Raw genomic sequence first — 26,109 nt, forward strand, 5'->3', positions numbered from 1 at the left:
TGCAGTGGCATGATCTTGGCTCACTGCAACCTCTGCCTCCCGGGTTCGAGTTATTTTCCTGCCTCAGCCTCCTGAGTATCTGGGATTACAGGTGCCTGCCACCACACCCAGCTAATTTTTGTACTTTTAGTGGAGATGGGGTTTTGCCATGTTGGCCAGGCTGGTCTCGAACTCCTGACCTTGTGATCCACCCGCCTCGGCCTCCCAAAGTGCCGGGATTACAGGTGTGAGCCACTGCACCCGACCTAAAAGATCTTAATGAAGCCTTATGTTAATCATTACTAAGCTCTCCTTCCAGCTTCATTTCACATTTCTATGAGGGTCAGATAATTCAAGGATATTTTTATAGCGGCTGTAGGCATATATTTTTGCATTAAGAGGTAATGTCAAAGAGTTGACAGTGACTACAAGCCAAACACAGAGCGAGGCAGTAGGAGCTTTCCTTGTCTAACCCATACTTCCTCTGAGAAGATTTGAGGAAAGGAAAAGAGTGTTGATGTCTAGCACATTGCCCTATCCCTGAGGCTTGATTAAAGTGCTGGTTCTGAGGAGTCAGGTCTTTCCTAGATTATTTTATCATCATACCTGAAAGAAGAAAAGAAAAATACTTACACACATATACATGCAGAGAGATAATCTAATATATATTGCTGTTTGGGATGTTTGTATACCAATCCTGGGAATACCAGCTGCCTAGCTCTGATAGCCTGTGGAGATTTATCTGTGTGTGTATATCTGTGTGTAGATAGATATGTTTATCTGTTTTGGTGTATGCATGTATACATATGTATGTATATATAATTTTGAATCATTTTCACACAGTGAAGTTTTCCTTATCTGATAGTCTTTTAGAATATAAATTAAGAGAATTAGTACCATCGCTCTAAAAAGCAAAGGAATCTGCATCTGTTATTTCTTTTCAAATCATCCCATGAAATAGGGAAAACCAGAGATTATATCTTCACTTCACAGATGGTAAGATAGTCACAATGCAATAAAATGATCTATTCAGTCACTCAAACCATTGACAGGCTTAAATTTAGGTTATCTGTCAGCTCAGTTTTTTATTTGTATATCCACATTGCCTTCTTTAATACATCTTAAATATACATGAATATCTGACAAGAGAAACAGTCTTTTTTGGCCCATTATAGGCCATACATTGAAGAAGAGATTAGATAAATAGTTACTTGTTTTCTTTTTTTAAATTTTGGAGACCCCAAATTCAGTGATTTCTTGCATCCTGCAAGCTTTTGAGACAGAGTAGAATATTCTTAATATTCTTAAAGCAGGTATTGCTCACAGTGTCTATCTCGAAAGCCCTTAATCTCTCAGCATCCGGTAGAGAGGCATATGTAGACCAGGTCTGGCTGTATGAACTGAGGGCTTTGCTGCAAGAGAAGAGCTTGTTCTTTCCCATTCTGCTTTCTTCAGGGCTCTCATGAGAGGAGCCTTCCAAATGAGTTTAGAGGGATATTATCTGAGCTTGGGCACCAGCTACTCAAGATGGTTGTTTACTAGTCCTGGAAATGCCAGCTGCCCAGCTCTGTGGAGCAAAGCAACTCTGTGAGGATTCTGTAGGAAGTTGAGTCTTTGTGTAGCCCTTGCCAGTGGGGAGATGGAGAGCTACTGATCCCACTTAGCTCATTTTCAGGCATCTAAGAGATTGCCATCAGGGATTATCCACTGGACAATACAGTTTGTCTCTCTGTAGTCTGATTCTGGGAAGGAAAGCTTAAAATATGGAAATAGATTTGGCTTTAACTAATACTCTGTTTTACTTATGGTTTTAAATGTTCTAAGTTGATAAAGACCTGGCTTCTTTAAGAAGCCAGATTGAAAGTGTTAATTTGAATGGTTTTGCCTTAATTGAGTTAGGAACAGTTAGTGGCAGGCATAAAAATTATGTGTATTTGGTTTTTTAAAATTAGTGATTTTGTGATATTTGTAGATTCATACTCAGTTGCAAGAAATAATGCAAAGAGATCCCATACCCTTAAACCAATTTTCCCCAATAAGAGAACATCTCACGAAACTATGGTACAGTCGCATAACCAGGATGTTGATATTGATAAGGTAAAGATACAGAACATTTTCATCACCACATGGATCCCTCATTTTACCCTTTTATAGCCACACCCACTTCTCTCCTGCTCCCACCCCCTCCTTAACCTCTGTTACCCAGTAGTCTGTTCCTCATCTCTATAATTTCAATAATGCTATATAAATGGAATCATAGAGTGTGTAACCTTTTGGGACTGACTCTTTAAACTCGGCATAATAATTCCTTAGTGATTCACCCAGGTTGTTGCACATATCAATAGTTGGTTGCATTTTATTGCTGGGTAGTATTCCATAGTATGGATGAGCCACAGTTTGATTAACAAGTTTACCAGTTGAAGAATATCTGGGTTGTTTCCAGTTTGGGGCTGTTAAAAATAAAGTGGCTCTAAACATTTCTGTATAGGTTGCTGTGTGAACATGTCTTCTTTTCTCTAGGAGAAATGTCCAGGTTTACAATTGTTGGATCATATGATAGTTGAATGTTTAATTTTAAAAGAAGCTGCCAAATAGTTTTCCACAATGCCAGTACCATTTCGCATTCCCCCAGCAATGTGTAAGTGATCCAGTTTCTAGTCTACATCCAGCATTTGGTGAAGTCACTGTTTTATTTTAGCTATTCTGGTAGGTGCATAATGGTATCTCATTGTGGCTTTAATTTGCATTTCCCTAATGACTAATGATGTTAAACATCTTTTCATGTGTTTATTTGCCACATGTATATCTTCTTTTGTGAAATGTTTCTGCGTGGGTTTTGCCTCTCTTCTAACTGGATTGTTTCTCATTATACTGTTGAATTTTTAGGGTTTTAATATATTCAAGGCACTAGTCCTTTATTGGACTTGGTTCTCCCAGTTTGTATCTTTCTTTTCATCCTTCTTAACAGGATCTTTTGCAAACCAAAGGTTTTAATTGTGATGAAGTCCAATTTATCAGCTTTTCCTTGTATAGATTGTGCTTTTGAAATCAAGTCTCAGAACTCTTTACCTAGCCTAAGATCCTGAAGATTTTCTCCTGTGTTTTTTTCTGGAAGTTTTATAGTTTTGTGTGTAACTTAAATGCGTGATCTATTTTGAGTTAATTTTTACTTAAGGTATGAGACTGAGGTCGAAGTTCCTTTGTGTGTGTGTATAGATACCTAATTGCACCAGCATTATTTGTTGAAAAGGCAATACTTTCCTTCTTTCCTCCACTCAGTTGCTTTACCAGCTTTGTCAAAAATCAGCTGGGCTTATATGGTGAATCTAATTCTAGGTTTTCTATTTTGTTCCATTGATCCGTGTGCCTATCCCACTGCCAGTACCACATAATCTTGATAACTGTAGCTGTGTAAGTCTTGAAATTGGGTAGACCGATTCCTCCTCCTTTATGAAAACTGTTTCAACTATTCCAATTTCTTTGACTCTCCATATAAATTTTAGAATAATCTTGTCTATATCTATGAAAAATCTTGTGGGAATTTTGATATAAATTACATTAAACACATCAGTTTGAGGAGAACTGATATTTTTACTATGCTGAGTTTCCTAGTTTTTCCATTTATTTCACTTTTTTTGTAATTTTTAGTATACAGGTGCTATACATGGTTTCTTAGATTTACGCCGAATATTTCTTTTTTTCTTAGCAGTTTTAAATGGTATTGAATTTCTAATTTTGGTATTCATATGTTCAGTAATGGCATATGGAATGTTTATCTTATATTCTGCAATCTTGTAGAACTCATTTATTAATTCTAGAATGCTTTTTGTAGATTCCTTGGGCTATTCTATGTGGACAATCATGTCATCTGCCAACAGAGACAGTTTTATTTTTTCCTTCCCAATCTGTGTGCTATTTTTTTCCTTTTCTTGCCTCTATTGCATAGGCTAAAACTTCAGCATTGTATTGAAGAGAGGTGAGAGCAGACATCCTTGCCTTGTTCCCAGTCTTAGGGTAAAAACATTCGGTTTTTCACCATGAAGTATAATATTAGCTGTAGATTTTTTGTAGTTACTTTTTATCAAGTTGAGGAAGTTCCCCTCTATTACGGTTTTTCTAAGAGGGTTTTCATGAATGGATATTGAATTTTGTCATTGCTTTTTCTATGTAATTAATATGATCGTGTGATTTTTTTCTTTAGGCTATTGATATGGCATATTGTAATGATTGGTTCTTGAATATTGAACCAGTCTTGCATCCTGGAATAAACCTCACTTGGTCATGAGGTATAATTCCTTTTATGTAATTGTGAATTATCATTCCTAATATTTTGTTAAGGACTTTTGCATCTTTATGAAGAACATTGGTCTGTAGTTTTTTTTGTAATGGCTTTTCAGGTTTTTGTATCAGGGTAATACTAACTTAACAAAATGAATTAGAAATGTTCACTCCTCTTCTGTTTTGTGGAAGGGATTGTATAGGATTTGTTTTCATACTTTTTAAATGTTTGGTACAATTCTCTAGTGAAACCATCTAAACATGGAGATTTATTTTTGGGAGATTTTAAGTTATGAATTCAATTTCCTTAATAACTATAGGGGTATTCAAATGAGCTGTTTCGTGTTGTGAGTTTTGATAGTTGTGTTTTTTGAGAAATTGGTGCACTTCATGTAAATTGTCAAATTTATGTGTGTAGAATTTTCATAGTATTCCCTTATTATCTTTTTGATGTCGTCAATGTCTATAATGATATCCTCTGCTTCATTCCTGATGTTTTCTCTTATTCTTTGTCAGTCTTGCTAGAAGTTTGTCAGTTCTAATCAGGAAGATAAAACACCTTAACTAGAAACACCAATTATATCCAAATTGCTAAACACAATAAATATTTTTCAGATCTTGTTCATTCTCAATTCTGTATTAAACAGCAATGATTAGTTCTTCCTTCTTGAAAGTCTATATCCTGTAGATATCTGTGACTGTGTGCCCTTCTGATTTTAAACCCCAGTGACTTTTCCTGAATCAGTTTGTTTCTATCCTCTGACCATTTCATAAATATTGGTCTTCCTCAAAATGTAGTCCATTTGTGACTGCTTTTCATCTCACTCTATTGTCCTTGGACAATTTTATTTCTATTCATTGTTTCCTCTGATAACTTAGAAATCTGTAATTCTAACCCAGATGTTTCAGATTACTATACTCAATTTCTTTTTATTCAACATCAAAGTGAAGGTGTTCCTCAAATCTGCTGTGGACCAGATTGTACTTACCTTCTTCCTTCTAACACCTCTTCCCACATTTCTTATGTCATTTTGTGACCTCTTCATTCAACCGTCACTTAAACCAGAAACCTAGGAATTATATTCCTCTCAATGCCTTCCAAACCATGATCAATCTGTCACCAAACCCTATAGTTATAAATAATTTTGTCCACTGTTCTTTATACCTGCTGTCAGTAATCTAGTTTAGTCCACCATTTTTTTCTTTGATGACTGTAATAGCCTTGGTTTCCAGTCTTGGTTTTTCAGATGCCCCCATCCTACAGTCACCATAGTGATCTGTCTAAATGTATGAATCTGATGATTTCACACTCCGTTAAGCCCTACAGTGTATCCATAGTACTTAGTACCGGGCCAGGCACTTAATTCCTTATTTTATGCCCTTAATTATTTTAAATATACTTTAAAAAATAGTTTCTACCTGATAATTATATTATTTGAAGTCTTGGGGTATACTACTGCCCTTTATAGTTCCTCCAGACATTCTTGTATGGTGCATTATTTAATGAAGTGTTTTCAAATTTTTTATTTTGAGCACATCTTCAGTAGGACTTTATCAGTAGTTATTTTGCCTGTATTTAGGGTGATCTCTGGGGAGTTTTTGAACTTGCTTCTTTCAAGTATCTGAGGAGTATCCTTTTTCAGGATCACTTTTTTTTTATACTTTAAGTTCTAGGGTACATGTGCACAACGTGCAGGTTTGTTACATATGTATACATGTGCCATGTTGGTGTGCTACACCCATCAGCTCGTCATTTACATTAGGTATATCTCCCAGTGCTATCCCTCCCCTGGCCCCCAACCCGCCGACAGGCCCTGGTATGTGGTGTTCCCCACCCTGTGTCCAAGTGTTCTCGTTGTTCAGTTCCCACCTATGAGTGAGAACATGCAGTGTTTGGTTTTCTGTCCTTGTGATAGTTTGCTCAGAATGATGGTTTCCAGCTTCATCCATGTCCCTGCAAAGGACATGAACTCATCCTTTTTTATGGCTGCATAGTATTTTCAGGATCACTTTTTATGTGAACCTCTTGGCTCAGTTGTTCTCGTACTAAGGAGATAGTATAAATTCAAATCCCAGCTCTACCTGTAGACAGGGTCTTGATTACAGATTCTTGGTGAGTATAAATTTACCCCCTCTGAGCCCAGGCTGAGACAGACAGACTTCCTTGTCATCTTCCTATGCTAACAGGCAGATTTTTTTTTTCTAATTTCCTTTCATTGAGGATGTGGCTTTTTAAGAATCCCAGTTTTAGGCAGGTCCTCTGCTTCAGTTCCCTCTGTTAAAAGGGTTTAAGGCCTCAGCTTCTTTCTGGCATTAAAACCCAAGCTCTTCTGCGACCAGCAAACCTACAGGATAGGATCGGTAACAGCTTGGAACTTACTGCTTTGGTTTTCAGTTCCCTTTTCACTTTTGGACCTGGGTATTGCCCTTACTATCTTAGGAGCTCAGCTATGTATTTTAAAAGATGTTTATTTTCTCTAGCATTTCTAGGGAAGTCCTCCTGCCACCAACTCCCCATTACCTAGCCCACTGTATTCTCATTCAGAGTTGAGATTTGCTATAGCTCTAACACTTTTCAAATCTATCATTTTACCTCTTGTTTTTGAAGAATCAAATCTACATGTAGTCATGAGTAATATTCATAAGTAAAGGAAGCAGGATGGGTCAGGGATAGCCCTATAATCCTTTCAGGATTGTAGGTCCTTCTTTAGTCACCTCTCTCTCAAATAATAAGAGTTCCTTAGTTTTGACCTTTTTATCAGACAGGTGTTAGTATGTAGAGCTCTTTTTCATGTAGTGCCTTCTCCCTCCTGATGATATTTCTGCCAGGAACATAACCCTTCCAGGATTTTTAAAAGGAAACCATTTCCCTGTAGCCAGCAGAAAAGGAAAGAATACTGCCGAAGTTTGATGCTTGGTTACTTGACAATTTCCAGTCATAATAAGCTACTGTTTCTCCCTCAGACTCTTTCCATTGAAAAGGGTCAAAATTATGGGTTATCATTTACTTGATATGATCTGTACATGATGAATTTAAAGCAATAAAAATATTATGAAACTGAGAAGTTCAATCAACGTTAAAATAGCAGATTTGGAGGATTGTGACAAAATATGGGCAACTTTAATCACCTGAGCCACCAGCAGGACCAACTGTATCCCATTATCAATTTGATTTATTTTCTTATGGTTTTTTTTATGAGTTTTCTTTACAAATCTGTGAGACAAATACATATTTTCACCTAGTATTTGTTTTAATGATATTGTAAACTCGATAAGCTTGTGAGATATATGTAGTATTTTACTTAAATAACAAAATTTACTTATTTTCTCATGTTATTGAAAGTAATTCATATTTCTTTTTTTCTTTCCCATTTTCCCTTCCCCTCCTTCTTCTGCTCCCTCTGTTAGAAAGATGCAGTGAACACCTTAGTGCATTAAAATAATTTTTATTCTTAAACATATTTAGGGTACATTTCCAGAAATAGAATTAGTAGGTCAAAATGTTCTGTTTTTCAGACTTTGACACATAATGCCAAATTGCTTACCAAAAAGCATGATATGAAGTTATATCCTCCTAACAATCTAATAGCATCTTAAGCAGACCTGTCGTTATCAGTGGGCCACTGGACAGGGTTGTGGGGCTGATGCTTTCTTTATGGTTCCTCTACAGGATATGGTGCCTGTCATAGTTGATTACTGCCTTCTGCTGCAGCGAAAGTGAGTATGCATTGCCTGTCAGATTCAATTATTTTGAACCCAGGTAGCCTCTTGTTTATGTATAAGCCATTGCTAGGAATTCTATGAATTTGACTGAATAGAGTGAAAAATATTAATCTATAGAAATTTGATTCTTTAACAGTTTTCAGTTCATTTACCTAATAAAATTAACTTCCTTAAGACAGATGCTATGGATATATCATTTATTTGTCTGTGTGGCAGGATATTGGAGGTAAAGAACGTAACTAGCAAAAGAGCAATACTACTTAGGGGTTTTAAAAGTAGAAAGTGTATGATTCATTTTTTATATATATATATATACACACACACACACATACACACACATATATACACACACATACACACACACATATATACACACACATATATACACACATATACACACACATTCTCCTTTTTTTGGTATATATACTTTTTTTTTTTTGGAGACAGAATTTCGCCCTGTCGCCCAGGCTGGAGTGCAATGGTGCGATCTCGGCTTACTGCAACCTCCGCCTCCCGGGTTCAAGAGATTCTCCTGCCTCAGCCTCCCGCGTAGCTGGGATAATTTTTTGTATCTTTAGTAGAGATGGGGTTTCGCCATGTTGGCCAGGCTGGTCTCAAACTCCTTACCTCATGATCTGCCCGCCTCAGCCTCCTGAACTGCTGGGAGTACAAGCGTGAGCCACCATGCCCGGCCTGGTATATATGCTTTTATGAACCATCACTAGAACATAGTATTTTATACTACTCAAAAAAGGCTAGATTCATTGTGCTTATGCAGTACTATTTTTTGTTTGTTTGTTTAAAATAAATCAGTATAAATAAACTCTTGATTAGGCTTTGTTAGTTTAAATTGTAACTATATAAACTAGCCAACTTGGCTGTATGTGGTGGCTTACCCCTGTGATCCCAGCACTGTGGGAGGCCTGAGGTGGGAGGATTCCTTGAGCCCAGGGGTTCGAGACCAGCCTGAGTAATATAGGGAGACCTTGTCTCTACAAGAAAATTTTTAAAAAATTAGTTGGGCATAGTGGCATGTGCTTGTGGTCTCAGCTACTCAGGAGACTGAGGTGGGAGGATCGTTTGAGCCCAGGAAGTCAAGGCTGCAGCAAGCCATGATTGCACCACTATACTCCAGCCTGGGTGACAGAGCAAGATCCTGTCTCAATAATAAATAAAAAATAAACTAACCAACCTGTGCTAATGCACAGGGTTCTTTTTTCTTTTTTTTTCCTACGCTAATAATGATAGCCAGGTATTGTTCTAAACCCTTTACATTAATTTATCTAATTTTTATAGATATAACAGTGAGGTAGGGATTATCATCATCCACGTTTTATATAAGATGTACCAAAACCAGAAAGTGATTAAGTAACTTGCCAAAACTCACTCCCACAGCTTTTGGTGGCAAAGGTGGGATTCAAATACATGAGTCTAGCTCCTGTGTTCTTGGTTTTAACCACTAGCTTGTACCACTTTGTAAGTGATAGAGAACAAATGGGAAGATTTCATGTAGATGCTCCCAAAACCCTATGCAACATGACTTGGTTCATGAATTTATATAAATTCTAGTAGCCTGATTCATAAAAGGTTGGGTCATACTTTGAAGTATCAGTAAAGGTTATCAAGAGGGCAGTAATTTGCTATGTCAGACCTTTGATGAAGTCAGATAGCTATAGTAAGTTCTGCTTACTTGGGGCTCAAATTTATTCCAGTGTTTTAACTCTAGTGTTATGTAATTAGCGAAACACATTGTGTTTACAGTAAGGATGTTGTTGAGAACATTACTTTTTTTTTTTTTTTTTTGAGACAGAGTCTTGCTCTGTCGCCCAGGCTGGAGTGCAGTGGCGTGATCTTGCCTCACTGCAAGCTCTGCCTGCCGGGTGCATGCCATTCTCCTGCCTCAGCCTCCTGAGTAGCTAGGACTACAGGCACCCACCACCATACCTGGCTAATTTTTTGTGTTTTTAGTAGAGGGTTTCACCATGTTAGCTAGGATGGTCTCGATCTCCTGACCTCGTGATCCACCCACCTCGGCCTCTCAGAGTGCTGGGATTACAGGCATGAGCCACCACGCCCAGCCAAGAACATTACTTTATATTACACATTGTCTTATTTATGAGGGCCTACGGGAGAAATTTCTTTCAGGTGTTAGGGCCAGAAGTACCTTTGTGTCTCTTGAATAGCTAGTTGACTTTTAGCTGATGGACAGTGATTGTGTAGTTAATCATTGTTTCCTAGAAAGCAAAGCGCCGTGATATGTCTGCTAACCTGACCCTATCTTTTTCTAAATTAGTTTTCTCTTTACCTCCCTTTCACACTCAATTCCTTGTTATATGCCCTGTATTTTTAAAGCAACCTTAATAGTTTATGAATCAGTTTTACATATTCTACGTAACCCTCATAAATACAGTGTAAAGAGAGATAATGTTATCCTCATTTTCAGATGATGAAGTGGAGGTGTAGAGGTATTTCTAGTACTAATAAGTACTGGAATCAACTCTGATATTCAAATTGAGATAATTTATAAATGAGATGAAGTGAAGTGCCTGAAAGACTAAATTTTATTTAGAGTAAAAAGGCTTATTTTTATAAAATGGGCTGTTTCTACCTAGAATGATACCTGACACAATATAGCTATCCAATACCTGATGGTTGAACTGATGAAGTAATCCTGCCTCCTGGTTTGCAGGGTGACTTGTGATCATTATCTTGAATACTAGAATACTGTCACAGTGATATAAAGTTGAAGTGGGCCTAACAGTTGTAAGATGAAAGATTATATAGGGAAAAAAATTGATTATGTTTTTCCAAAATATTTTGTTATTCCCTAAAATATTCTGGAGATAAGCTTTTCTTTTTTATATGATTTGGAAAGGAAATATTCTCTAACATTTATTTCACCTATTGACTGGCTGAGAATGCAATAATTTCTGTATTGAACCACAGCATATAACATAGAAGATAAAATCTGGTCTAGATTTTCACCAAATTCGGATCCATTTATTATTTCTTTATTTTTGTCAACTTCTTTCCTTTAATTTTTCCTGATTCCTTAGCATGCTTTCTCTGTATTTTGTCAGAAACAAATACAATATTTGTTGTTGGAGATCTCAGAAATAACAGGAACAGCAGTCATGGTATATACTCCTCACCTCCAAGAGGAAGAGAATCCTTCCTCAGTTCAGCTCTTCCTGGTCCTTTTCTACCTCTTTTCTTTCTTCCTCCTCCTGTTCTTACATACACACTCCTAGATCAAGGCCATGGACATTTTCCCTGGACCATAGTACAAAGAGCATACGGATGGCTTCCCTCTCTCTCAATTCTGTTTTCCAACGCCGAAGACTAGATTGTACTAGATCCTGCCTCTGCTTGGGAGAAGTTCCAGCATTTGTGTTCTTATTCTCTTTCTTTCCCTCCTTGTCTCTTTCCCTAATTCTACTCTTTGGGTTCTAATAGGAGAAAAAGCGGGAGGGCAGCATTCCCAGAGATTTAAGAAAGGTTGGGGCTGTGAAACTAGGTATTGGGTCAAATGCTCCCTCTTTTGTTCTAGATTTATGTTGTGCTTGTTTGCTTCTCACCATACTGGCTTTTCTTTTTCATCAGAATGTTAAGATTCTTCTATATATGGGCCTGAGCTTAGAAGGAAAGGTTGAGTAAGCCATGTGATCAACTTTAATTGTTTGCATCTAGGCCATCTTTCACTTCTCTTCTATTTCAAACATGCAATGACTAAAGATTTATTAGATATAAGAATTCTATGTTTAATTAAATAGTTCAGTGTAACCACTTAAATGGTAGAGTTTTTAAAATTTTTTTCTTAGAGTTGCCATAGATAATAAGGTTAAAAATGGTCAGTTCCCTATGTTAAATTGTAGTGGAGGATTGTCACATGTTAAGTAGCTTCATTCCAGTATAGTATTTTTTCTCCTTAAACTGGATGCTCTCTTTATACTATCCTTTTTGACATTTGGTCCTATTTATGTCTAAGGTCTTCTCTTCTGCATTTCCAAATTTGCAAAATATCTGTGACATTAACATTGCTTTAAGGAATGCTCAGATTTTGCATAATACAAACACAGTCTTACAAAATGACATCTAATACTCAGCCAGCCAATTTCAGGTAACTTCTTCCACTTCTAGGTTCATTACTCACTCAATCCTGTTCCCCAGATTCCTTTTATATTAATGTCTTCTGATTGAGTATGTTGTTTTTACAGGCAATCCTTTTATTTTCACATATTATGTTGTTTCTTATGTGGGTGAAATTATAAACATAATACATGCTCTGAAATTAATTTTAACTTAGTGGCACAACCATTATTACACTATAATCACTGTTACCTCATAGTTTCATAACTCAGATAATTCAGTACCCATCAGTAATATTAATTAAGCTAGTGTATATATGTATTCCTATTTATATTTAATAACACTTTTATAGTGTAAAATCATTTTTACTATGTCACAGTAATCACATTTGTTTTTCTCTGTAGGGCATACTACTCTGTATTATGGACATCTTTCTTGGTTAAAATTTGGCATTAGAGTCTTTCGTAAATTACTTAATATCAGAAATGACAGGAATTCTGTTTCTGAAGACATACTTTATTTTCATAATTTGGTCTCTGTTCCACAATTTCATTTCAGTTTGGTTTTGTGTATTTTTTTTTCAGTATTAGACAAAAGACACAATATCCTAAGGCTTTTTGTGGGATACTTCTAATTTGTCATTTTACCTATGCAAAATATAGGCTATATATTAGCATATATATGGGTAGCCCTAATGTCAGTTTTACTTTGAAAATAGATCCAGAGTTTATGTAAACCATAATTATAATTTTGAACGTTGTTTAAAAATAGGGTTATGTGATTATATGTGAATTATATAGCAATAAAGCAGTTATTTTTAAAAAAAGCAAAATGGATGCTCTACATGGATGATACCAACTGAGTTTATATCACTGTAAGAATATCCACAGTTGTTAAGAAGCCATCGTTCCAATGGCTTGTGTTACGTATGCATCTGAACCAAAAATGTTTCTGTTAAATCCAAAGTGAACTTGAAGTAATCTTTTAATTTGTTCACTCATGTTGTTCAAAATCAGGACTATTGTTTGAGAAACAAAAAGATCTTAATTATCAAGACTTGTTGAGGAACTGGATGTTTAAAATTTTATTAGGGTGGTGCAAAAGTAATTGCAAATTTCGTCATTAAAAGTAATGGCAAAAACTGCAATTACTTTTGTACCAACCTAATATCAAAGCTAGGGAAAAAAAGGCCTTTTTAATTTTATAATAGCTATATTGAGATATAATTCACATACCATAAAATTCACCCTTTTAAAGTATACAATTCAGTAGTTTTTAGTGTATTCACAGCTGTGTAACTATCACCACATGCCTTTTTAAAGGAAATCTTTATAAACTGTGGTACTTGTATCAGAAAATAGAGCATTTTGAACATAATTTCTAAAAATTCATTTGAATTTTGCTTTTGCATTTATAAATAAGGAAACCAGCCCACATCAACTTTGGATGTATTAAATACCACTTGTATTTGGTGGGAATTTACTTATTTGGTTCTGGTTATATATTTAGTATGGATTGGCAAGGGTTAGGATTGATGCCCTTGTTCCCCTTCACATACTTCTAAATTTGTAATTTCTTATAACCAAAGCAGCTCTTCACATTTAAAAAATTATGAAATTGATAATGTACAAAGTAAATTTAACAGTTGTCCTCTTTTTGAAGTTATAAATGATAAACTTCAAAAATATCTTTAATGTGAGTACTGTTATAAAGTGAAGTTTGTAGAAGTATCTCTTTGGTCCTCTATTATTCATGATCGATTTTCTGTTACACTGGCCATAGGGAGGCTAAGCTTGAAATGGTAAACATCAAATTTGAAGTCAGCCCTTCTAGGAAACAAAGATAGTACCCTGGAGAATAGTGCCTAAATATAGAAAAAAATATGAGAGCTAAAAATTTTTGTATGTACTTGCCTTTTTTTAAATTTTATTTTGAGACAGAGTTTCGCTCAGTTGCCCAGGCTGGAGTCGATCTAGGCTCACTGCAACCTCTGTCTCCTGGGTTCAAGCGATTCTCCTGCCTCAGCCTCCTGAGTAGCCGGGATTACAGGCGCGTGCCACCACACCCAGCTAATTTTTGTATGTTTAGTAGAGACGGGGTTTCCCCAGGTTGGCCAGGCTGATCTCAAACTCCTGACCTCAAGTGATCTGCCTGCCTTGGCCTCCCAAAGAGGTGGGATTACAGGCTTGAGCCACTGCACCCGGCCTGGCCTGTATGTACTTTTCTAACTCCCCTTTTTCCTGATGCACTAATAAATATTCTCCCAGAATGATGAGAATTTGTTGTTGAATATAAAAAAAATTTTATTTTAAGGTAGAGATGCAAATAGGAGTTGCTGAGCCTTATTTTTCTTGCTTCTTTATATTATAGCTTCTGATTGGTTAAGAAAGAAATATGTGGTTTTGCATTTATCTTACCAGCATCACATGCTGTTTGTCACAGGAGTGCCTTGTTAGTTAACTTTTGTAGCCTTTACTGAATTTTTAACTCTCTTTAATTCTCTCCCCAAGGCTTTTTGTACTAAACTAAAATATATAATTATCTTTTTTAGCATGTTCCTTTTAACAACACATTACAGAGTACAAGGGCTAGCAAATCTGACATTTTCTTTGAATCATTAGTTATCTTGTTACGTTTTCTTTCTTACAGTAAAACTCCACTAATCTGTTTGTTTTGCTTGGCTAGTAATTGGTCATCACAAAAATATGATGAATTATTGATTCAAATGAAACTGACATGAAAATATTTTGATAAATATGAAATGGAGGGGAAAAATGATGTAAAATTACATTTGTACATTTGGGAAAAAAATAAATGGCTCTGGATTTCCCCCAGAATATTGCAAATGCTGTTAATTGCAGGGTGGCATGGAGTTCTGGTGCAGTTGTAGCCGGTCTGTTTTCCATCTGTCCCCTTCCAGGACTTCAGATGAGTCAAAACCCCATCCTAGTCCTTTCAGGAGCTTCCTTGACGTTTTTGTGGGACTTGTCATGAAAGACCATACCTGTGAATAAATAAACCATTTACCACTTTCCACAATTGACATGATATACATATAAAGAAATTACATTTAGAAAAAAGTAAATAATCTCAACAGGTAAATAAAATTCACAGTTTTTGTATTTTAAAAAAAACGGAATGAACAAAGAAGTGAATGATACAAGGCAATACAATTTATAAATGAAAACATGGGAAACATTCAATTTTGCTGGTCATAAAAGAATTATTAAATTGTCAGGGTAGAAAAACCAAATTTTCAATTGTCTGGTGAAACTGGTAGGATTATACATTGTGGGTGGTAGTGTCAATTGATGCTGTGATGCTTTTTGAAGATAATTTCACAGCACATTTCAAGTGCCACAGATTTTTTCATATCTTTTCACTAAAGATAAATTTCTAAAAGTTGACTGATTTAGGAATTAAGCCCTTCAAATGGGAAAGGCTTTATATGTAGATGTTCATTGTAGTATCACTCGAAATACTGGAAATAAGTAATATATCCAACAGTACAGGAATACTTAAGTATATTCTGATTTTTCAGCATGTTGAAGTATTGTGTTAGACAAAATGGTAATTTTAAAGAATAGCAACTTAGAATAATGCTTATCATATAATGTTGTATGAAAACAGAATTCAGAATTCTGTCTGTGGTCAATATAACTCAAATTATTTATGGGTTGTTTCCAGAAATATGAAATAAACATTGTCGAGGTTGTTGACATTTAAAGTAATTTAAAACAATTTATGTTTCTGCAATAAAATTGTTTCTAGGTTTATATTTTAAGTATTAAACATTTTTTTCTTCTTCTTCCAAGAATATCACTAGCCAAACATTTTGGGATGCAAAGGGTTATAGCTAGACAAAGAAGCATATTGACTCTGCAGGTCAGCTAGGAATATTTAAATACCAGGAAGGAGGGAAGGATAAATCATGAGTAGTCCTTTTGTTTTTTTCCTACTTCATGATGTCCACCCAATTATCTGTTCCCATGTCAGTGTTGTCTTTAAGAAGCAATATGCCACAATAGACTGAGCACAGGATTTAGGCCGGAAGGCTGGGTTCAAATTCTGACTCTCTTGTTTGTTAGATATGTCACTATTAGCAAACAATTTATCTTACCTTTTCTGATTTGTTAAAGAAGTGTTGGGAGGATTAATTGAGATTTTATATACATATATATATATATACACACACACAGACACACACACACACACACAAAGTTTTTGCAATATAAAACTCTATGTGAATATTATTGCCATTTTAAATAAACTCATGAGTAAGTTGAAATAGGGAAAAGATGAGATATACTTGGGAGACTAAATTTAATGGATATTTGGCATGTTCCTAAAAGTTTTTTTTTCCCCCCCTTTCTGTTACAGGGATCTTTTATTTAGTCAGATGTATGATAAATTAAGTGAGAATTCAGTGGCCAAAGGAGTATTTTTGGAGTGCCTTGAGCCATATATTTTAAGTGATAAATTGGTGGGAATCACACCCCAAGTAATGAAAGACTTGATTGTTCATTTCCAAGATAAAAAATTAATGGAAAATGTGGAAGCGCTCATTGTACATATGGATATCACCAGCCTAGATATTCAGCAGGTGAGTTTATAGACAGTCTACTAACTTATGAAATAAACTTCATTCCTTTATTGATTACACTTACTTCACTGATCAGGCCTGACCCTGCCTTCTAAAAACCGTAATTATTTATTGAGCACTTTTTGTAAGATGTATTATAAACTTATATTTGTCAATATATTTCCTAGGACTGTATTTAAGTGAAAGCTAGAATAGAAGTGCCTTGCAAGTCAGGGATTATGTTGTCTTCTGTTTCTTTCACATCCCCAATAGCACTTGGTGTAGAGTTTACATTTAGAAGTTGCTCTATAAATGCTTGTTAACTGATCCCTCTTCATCAGCTTGTTCGTTCACTAATATAATTTTCATCAAGCAAGTGAATTTCAACTATGGCTGCTTTCTCATGAATTATAGAATATTTTTACCTTGAAAAATATGATGCCATTTTAAAAAAGAGCTGATATGTATGTCCAGAGTTTTGAAATACAGAGCATGGTATAACAGGCAAGTTATAGAACTTTTTAGCATGAATAGCCAGCCATTGTTTGATAAATACTTCCAGTGTATCTGAGGTTCTCACAATAAGTTATCTTAATTGAGTTTCTTGAAATAAGTTTCTTAATTGAGGTGCAGTATTTATTCTGGCCTAAGACATTTCACAATTTATTTTTTCCTTCTCCTCTTCCTCCTCCTCCTCCTCCTCCTCCTCCTCCTTCTCCTCCTTCTGCTCCCCCTCCCCCCTCCCCCTCCCCCCTCCCCCTCCCCCCTCCCCCTCCCCCTCCCCCTCCCCTCCCCTCCCCCTCCCCTCCCCCTCCCCCTCCCCCTCCCCCTCCTTCTCCTCCCCCCCCTTCTCCTCCCCCCCACTTCTTTTTTTTTTTTTTTTTTTTTTTTTTTGAGACAGAGTCTCGCTCTGTCCCCCAGGCTGGAATACAGTAGCTTGATCTTGGTTCACTGCAACCTCCTGGGTTGAAGGGATTCTTGTGCCTCAGCCTCCAGAGTAGCTGGGATTAAAGGCACACGCTACCGTGCCCAGCTAATTTTTGTATTTTTTGTAGAGATGGGGTTTCACCATGTTGGCCAGGCTGGTCTCGAACTTTTGACTTCAAGTGATTCGCCTGCCGTGGCCTCCCAAAGTGCTGAGATTATAGGTGTGAGCCACTGAGCCTGGCCCACAATTTAATTTTTTAATTCCACATTAGTCCTAATAATGAGCATGTTACTCCTGCAAAGGTGCTAAGCCCTCTTGAGCTTGAATATGGAAGACTAACAAAAGTCTTAGACTAAAAGTTTTTTGAAAGTGTGCAAAATCACATAGAAATTAAGGGTTTGGAAAAATGATTATTTTATTTCTGGAAGCTCTTTATGAATGGCTGTGAGTTTGCAAAGTAAAGCCAGATCCGGTTTTATACCTGCCTCTGTATTACATGGGTAATTTGGCATAGTCTTCATAGTCTGACAATAGGTCTGATGACTTGAGAGCATGTTGTCCATCTAGTTTTGCCTATCACATACAGGAAAAAAATTTAATTTCTTCTGTTTATAATACTTTATAACATTTTCAGTCTTTCCCCAGTACCATGTAAATATACTCTAGTCTTTTTAATGTTAAACAACAATTTCAAAATCCTCCCGTCTGTTTCTTACGTCTCCATATCAAGTCTTCTCCCCTTTTTCCTCCTAGGTTACTGCCCCATCTCACTCCTCCCAGTCACAGCTGGATTTCTTGAAAGCATTGTCTAGGTTGCTATTTTCATTTATTTCCCCCACTTCCTAACTCTTCAATCTTACTTTTACTAGAGTCAACAATGGCCTCTTTGTCCACTACACCAAATGGTATTTTTCAATCCTTATTTTATTTACTCTTTTAACAGCATTTGTTCATTAATTTAAGAAGCGTTTACTGAATGTCAGGCTCTGAGGATGCTTCAGTATCCCTAGTGAACAAAGCTTGTCCTCTCATAAAGCCTAAATTTTAGCAGAAAAGTTTGACAGTGAACAGATCAATGTACAAAAATCCAGAAAGTATTTCAATACAAGTATTATGTTAAAAGTCAAACTGGGAAATGTGGTAAAGAGATAATGTGAGGCTACCTTAGATTGGCTAATTATAGATAGTCTTTTTGAGGAGGCAGCATTGAGTCTTGGGAGCTGAATGACAAGAAGGAATCAGTAATGCAAAGATCTTGGAAGAGGAGATTGTTGTAGGTAAAAGCAATAGCTAGCATAAAAAAAAAGGATTTTTGTCTCGGGTGTTCAAGTAACAAAAAAGGAAGCAGATCTGGAGCTTGGTACAGAGGTAGATCTTGCAGGGAAGGGTGTAGATCTTTCCATTTTATTCTAAATGCTATGAAAAATCATTAGAAAGTTTTAAGCAAGATCACTCTGTGTTTTAGGGGTAACAGAATCAGGGATGAGGGCCAAGTGCAGAGGAAGCAAAGAGACTAGTTAGGAAGCTGGCCCAGGAGGTGATTCTGGCCAGAGATGGTAACAGTGAGATGAAGAGAGATGGCCTGATTTTGGATGTTTTGGAGATAGAATTGATTTGCTGGTGAATTGGGATGTGAGGGTGTGAGAGTGTGGGAATGAGAGAATTTAAGGATGATGACTAGTTTTTGGTTTGAGAAACAGGGTGAATAGTGAGTGATTCCTTTGAGAAGATTGCAAGACTAAGGCAGGTCTAAGTTTGAGAGACAAATCAGGAGTTCTGGTTGGCCATTTTATTTTGAGATCGCTACTAGACATTCAGGCGAAGATATCAAATTAAGTAGTTGGATATATTTATGGGTTAGAGGGGAGGTTAGGGCTGAAGCTGTAAATGTGTTAGTCATCAGTGAAGAGATGCATGATCATGGTACTGGCTGAAAGGGGTAGAGAGGGAGTCGTAGAAGTCCCAGAACAGGCCTTTTCTAGAAAGACTCTCCCAGCACATCTCACTTCCATTTTCCTTCCTACCTCTCACTCCCTCTTGTCATTCTCCTTTGCCGACTTCTGCCGTTCTCTTGCCACTGTTTATAGTATTATATAGCTGTCATAGGGACAGAATATAGAGTACCATATACTCAAACTCATATCTAGTCCTCCTCCTAAATATTTTCTCAAATTGATTTCTCTCCATCCTTAAGCACTTCAAGCTCACTTCCATATTAGGTCCTTCATCCTTCCTCTTGCTTCTTCCTACAGAATTCCTAGCTTGCACTTCTGCTTGTGGCTCACATGTATCCATTCTTTAGGTCCCACCTTTAATGTTTTTCCTTCAGGGGTGACTTTTTGAATACTCCAGACAGGTCAGGTTAACAGCACTTACCACATTTGTAAATAATGAATTATTTGTGTAATTGAGTATCTTCCCCAAGACTTAACTCACATGCCATTTTTTACCCCTACCTCCTTTTGGTGGGTGTCCAAGATCAATGTAAGTTCTATAAAGGTAGGGACAAAGTCTGGATTTATCTTATCAACACTTTTTTCCCAGTGCCTACAAGAGGGTCTGAATATGTGTTCAATAAATATTTGTAGAACTATTGATCAAAGCTAAAATGAATATAGAAAGGGGGAGGATAGAGAAGAAACAAAATTAGACACTGTGAATGTCTTAAAGTAAGCGTTGTACTATTAAAAGTAGTAATTTCACCTACAGCAGCTCTTACCCTTGCATTGTGTTTGAGTACTTGAATTTCAGTTTTTATCAGAGAAGAAACAAGAAAAATTAGGGAAGAGAATTCAAGACCTTTCCTGTTCTTAAAGCATTAAGGAAAATAATTGGTGACTCTGAATTGTATGGACCAAGTGGCTTTTCCTTTTCACAGGTAGTTCTCATGTGTTGGGAAAATCGTTTATATGATGCTATGATCTATGTCTACAACAGAGGCATGAATGAATTTATTAGTCCAATGGAGGTAAGATACTTCCTAACTTGGATACATAATTAATTTTGTCTACTAAGTTTTTTCTCCTATTCTCCATTTGCTTTTAATAGTTTCTAGTTTTATCCAATTATTTTAAAATTCTTACAGATTTATTGACCTTGAACCCATTTTAGCTTGGGGCTTTTAGATATTCTTCAGTTTTACACCTTCTGCCATTGCTTGCTTTCTTATCTACATAAGTAGGTATTTAAATACCAGGGAACAATAGATAAAATTTAAATTAATGCTTGCTTGTTAGGCTTTACATGTTTTTCTCCTAAGAATTTTTGATACTGTAGTAACTTTTTCTAAAGATATGAAAAATTTATTTTGTATAATTATTTTATATAATCAATGTACTATTGAGTAATGCTGTTTGTAGATATATTCTGCTGGGGAAGGCTCCTGAAAATGGTGGGAGGCCATTATCTGTTAATTGATCATTTTTTGCTTTTACTAACTCAGAATTTTATAGCATTCATTCTAATTTTTTATTCTCCTTACCAAGAGAATCTAAAAAACATTTGGACTTACTTTTGGAAGAACTAAACCCCATATCTGTTTTCTTATTTGTCTTCAGTTTGATGGCAGAATAGTGGAGAATGAGTTGTAGACACATGTAGTGCCCTCTTAGCCCAATGCTTTATTATAGTGTCCCTCAAAAAAAGCAGGCCTCTGCTGAAGGCCATCCAGTCAACCATTTAGCTAATTTATTGCTATCCAAAACTATCTTCAGTATTAAGAAGTCAGCATTCTATGATAGTTCAGGCTTCTTTAAGCACATTCAGTTTGGTAGGGCGAGTACCCCTCTAATTCATAACCCTTCAGTTTTGGTTGCACCTCTCTTCTTTCGGTTAGTTTCTAAAGTTAGTCCCCCACCCTTCTACCCCTGGTTTTGGGGGTTTGGCCCTGATTGTCTGTAATCTCAAGGATTTTTTTTGTCTTGAACACCTCTCGGCTGCTCCGTCATTAAGGTCCAGTAGTTCCCTGAAAAAGAGTCATTGGCTTCCTCCTCAGGGAGGTCCAGTGCCTCCCTGCATGCCACAACTAAGCCACAATTCAGAAGAATTAATACAGTTTCTAGTTTTGCTCAAAATAATCCCTCAAAACAGATTCTATTTTGGTGCATTCTGCATTGACAAGATGATTGCTGTATTTTTGTTACGTTGCTTTTGAAATTTTTGTTTTGTGTGGGTTTTGTATTCCTCATATTAATAAAATCTGGTTTGCATTTATACTGATACATCTCAAATGGAACACTGAGCTATTGAGGTTACCTTGTTTTGTGTTCGAAGTGTTTAAAGTTTAGCTATTTTAGTACTTAAAGAGGTCTGAATTAAGAGAAGGTGTCCTGTCTCTTGAAATTGTCTAGATTTTTTAGAATGAAAGCGTGTCATCACATTTGAGATGACTACTATAGTCTCAGAAATCTTTCCTTTTTTCTAGTTTTGACTAAGGTAAGAATAGTGCCTTGAGTTGGGAGGAAAAACTTTTTCTTTACCAATTTAGGTCCCAGTGGTGGGAGGTACAGGGAAAGGATTGAAGGCTTTGAATTCACTGACAATATACTGATTAACAGGAGAAAAGATAAGGATTATTCACATATGTGCAGGAACACTCAGTAATAAGCATCTCTGCTGAGTAGCCAGAGGTAGACGTTTATATACCAGCTTAACCAAAATGGGGGTAGCAGGTAGTTAGGTCTTCAGTGGGAAAGCATGGAAAGTTCTTTTGGGCTTTTTGATGCTAATGGAGAGCTGAATTTGCATTTCCTGATGCTAAGGATCAGTTTTTTCCCAGATAGGAATCTCCCTCTGAAGGGGGTCCATGGCAGCTAAGTATTTGGGAGACTCTGCTTAAGTTTAGATGATATATCTTTCTGTGGCTGCTGATTGGGTGTTTTCAGTTTAAAATCATCTCTATTACCACTTTAGTGGGAAGTCCTTTCACTTGCTTACTAGTTTTTAAAAGAATAAAGCGTTTAAGAACCAAAGGATACTTTATATCAAAATTATAATCTCAGGTAAGCCCTTTATGTAACTAGTATTTATTAAATGGTTTTTTTCGGTGAGGAATATGACAACAGTGATTGTTTCTCAGTGAACCTTCTAAACATTTCATGTACAGATGAAAGGTTTTCATATTTAATCTTAATGGTAAATGACTAATTCCATTAGTGAATGGTGATGAATAGCATGAGATTCTTATTTTTTAAATAATATCATTTGAGATGATGAAGATTATTTTCCTATTAATTTTAATGCAGAAACTTTTCAGAGTCATTGCTCCTCCTCTGAATGCAGGAAAAACGCTAACAGGTATTTATTTTCTAAGCCTTAATTTTTTGCTTTCCTGTATTTAAGGTATTATTTAAATGTCACAAAATTCGCCAATTATATGTGTGCAGTGTGAATGTTGGTAATCATGTACAGTCATGTAACACCACCATAATCAAGCTGTAGAAGGAGCCATAGCTTCTCATACTAAAAAGTTTCCTCCTTCCCCTTTGTACTTGATCCTTTCCCCACAGCCCTGCTCTGGGCAGTCACTGATCAACTTTCTGTCACTACACTTCATGTAAATGGAATTATGTACTATGTAATCTTTGGTGTTTTACTTCTTTCACTTAATGTGGATGAAGCATAATATTTTTGAGAGTCATCCATTTTGTTTTATATATATTAATATTTTGTTCCCTTTTACCACTAAATGATAGTCCATGGATTGAATATACCATAAGCTGTTTAATCATTCACCACTTCATGGATATTTCAGTTGCTTTCAGTTTGGGATTACTATGAATAATATAATGCTGCTACAACATTTGTGGACAAGTTTTTTAAGTTTTTTGGGTTTTTTTTGTTTTTTTTTAGTTAAATTTTTTGAGATAATTGCATGCAGTTATATGAAATGGGACATAGAGATCCTATATAGTCTTTACATAGTTTCCCCAATGATAACATCTTGCAAAAATAAAGTACAATATCACAACTGGATATTCATATTGAATTCATATTAATAAAGTCAAGATATAGAAAACTTTCCTTCCCTCAAGTATCCCCCCTTGTTCTCTTACCCTCCATTCCTGACCCCTAGCTGTAAGTTTCTGTGTGGACAAATGTGTTCATTTTCTTGGCCAAATACCTAAGTGTGGAATGGCTGGATTGTATGATAAATATATGTTTTACTTTCTAAGCTACTGCTATATGGTTTTTCCTAATGCTGTACCATTTCTCATCAACAATATTTGAGAGTTCCTGTTCCACATCCTTGCAAGCACTTGATACTGTCGGTGTTTTAAAATCTTCTTAAAACTTTAGCCATTCTAAGGAGTAAGTAATGGTATTTCATTGTGATTTTAATTTTTATTCTCTGATCATTAGTGATGTTAATCATTTTTTCATGTGCTTGTTTAGCCATTCACATATCTTTTGTGAATTCTCTGTTTAAATATTTAGCCCCCCTTTTTTTTTTAATTGGTGGAGATGACCTGGGGTTGTCTTCATATTATTGAATTGTTAAGAGTTCCCAAGCTGGCCGGGCGTGGTGGCTCATGCCTGTAATCCCAGCACTTTGGGAGGCCCAGGTGGGCAGATCACGAGGTCAGGAGTTCAAGACCATCCTGGCCAATATGGTGAAACCCTGTCTCTACCAAAATATAAAAATTAGCCGGCTGTGGTGTCGGGTGCCTGTAGTCCCAGCTACTCAGGAGGCTGAGGCAGAAGAATTGCTTGAACCTGGGAGGCAGAGGTTGCAGTGAGCCGAGATCATGCCACTTGCCACTGCACTCCAGCCTGGGCGACAGAGCAAGACTCTGTCTCATGAAGTTCATCTTATTAATTTTTTTTGTCATTAGGTTTTTGCTATTCTGTTTAAGAAATCTTGGTTCAATTCAGTGTCATAAATATTTTCTCCTGCATTTTCTTGTAGAAATTTAGTAGTTTTAACTCTTGTATTTAGGTCTATAATTCATTTTGAGTTAATTTTTATAAATGATGTAAGGTAAAGTTCAAGGATTTTTTTCCATACAGCTATCAGTTATTCCTGTAAGTCTTACCATTTATTGGTAAGATTATCTTATTTTCATTGAATTACCTTGACACCTTTATGAAAAGTCAAGTGACCATATAACTGTGGATGTGTTTCTGTGCTGTCTGTTCTGTTCTGTTGAGCTATATGTCTATCCTTGTCCAGTAATACACTGTCTTGCTTATTGTAATTTCATAGTAAGTCTCAAAATCACATATTTTAAGTCCTACAATGTTGTTTTTCTTTTTCAAAATTGGTTTATCTAGTCCAGGTTCTTTGCCTTTCTATATAAACGTTAAAATCAGCTCATCAGTTTTTTTAAAAAAGCTCATTTGATTTTCTTTGAGATTGCATTGATGCTATAGATTAATTGGGAGAGAGAATTGCTATCTTAACACTGTAGAATTTTCTAATGTATGAATGTGATATGTTTTTCTATTTTTATCTTTTTAAAATTAATTAATTTTATTTTAGAGATGGAGTCTCACTCTGTCAGTCAGGCTGGAGTACAGTGGTGTGATCATAGTTCATTGCAGCCTCAAACTTATGGGATCAAGTGATCCTCCTTCCTCAGCCTCCCAAGTAGCTGGGACTACAGGCCACCATGCCCTGCTGAATTAAAAAAAAAAATTCTTGCTATGTTGCCCAGGCTGGTCTCGAACTCCTGGCCTCAAGCAATCCTCCCACCTCAGCCTCCCAAGTAGCTGAGATTACAGGTGTGAGCCACTGTACCCAGCTTATTTTGGTCTTAAAGTCACTTTGCTTTCCCCTTTTCTGCAGAAAAGGCAGCTGGGATTTTGATAAGGATTGCTTTGAATCTGTACATCAATTTTATTACTGTTTTAATATTACCAAATCTTTCAGTTCATGAACACAGCACATCTTTTCATTTTATTTAGGTCTTCATTAATTTTTTTCAATGATGTTTTGCAGTTTTTAATGTATAGGTCATATACTTCTTTTCCTCCTCCTCAGTATTTTATTCACCTTGATGCTGTTATAAATGAAATTGTTTCCTTAATTTTATTTTCAGGATTTGCTAGTGTGAAATAGATTGACTTTTGTATATTGACCTTGTATCCTACGTCCTTGCTGTATTCATTTATTAGTGCTAATTTTTAATTTCTTAGAACTTTTTAAGGAAAATATAGATTATGTCTTCTGGAAATAAAAATAATTATGCTTTTTTCTTTCTAATCTAGATGCCTTTCTTTTTATTCCCTAATTGGGCTGGCTACACCCACTAATACAGTGTCGAACAGAAGTGGCAAGAATGGATGTCTTTTTGTTTTCCTGATATTAGGGGGAAAGCACTCAATATTTCATCATTAAATTTGATGTAGATGGTCTTACCCATTTGATGAAGTTTTCTTTACCCGGTTTGAGTGTTTCTAACATGAAAGACTGTTGAACTTTATCAGATGCTTTTTCTGCATCTATTAAGATTATCTTGTGGATTTTGTCCTTTATTTTATTGATATGATCTATTTAATTGATCCTGTACGTTAAGCCAACCTTGCATTC

The 26,109-nt window shown here is 36.1% G+C and overlaps 1 protein-coding gene across 4 annotated transcripts in view; it reads left to right on the forward strand.

The window, feature by feature from the left end:
• Window positions 1-26,109, forward strand: part of VPS8 (VPS8 subunit of CORVET complex) — a 236,563-nt gene that overhangs the window by 65,761 nt on the left and 144,693 nt on the right. For all 4 annotated transcript variants that reach the window (XM_024244828.3, XM_054553099.2, XM_054553100.2 and 1 more), the window contains 4 exons: window positions 7,928-7,974; window positions 16,450-16,672; window positions 20,458-20,547; window positions 22,823-22,874. In XM_024244828.3, the coding sequence (XP_024100596.3) occupies window positions 7,928-7,974; window positions 16,450-16,672; window positions 20,458-20,547; window positions 22,823-22,874 (412 nt within the window). The remainder of the gene's footprint in view (window positions 1-7,927; window positions 7,975-16,449; window positions 16,673-20,457; window positions 20,548-22,822; window positions 22,875-26,109) is intronic.

The sequence above is a fragment of the Pongo abelii genome, chromosome 2 (assembly GCF_028885655.2).
Source record: "Pongo abelii isolate AG06213 chromosome 2, NHGRI_mPonAbe1-v2.0_pri, whole genome shotgun sequence".
Taxonomy (NCBI): Eukaryota; Metazoa; Chordata; class Mammalia; order Primates; family Hominidae; genus Pongo; species Pongo abelii.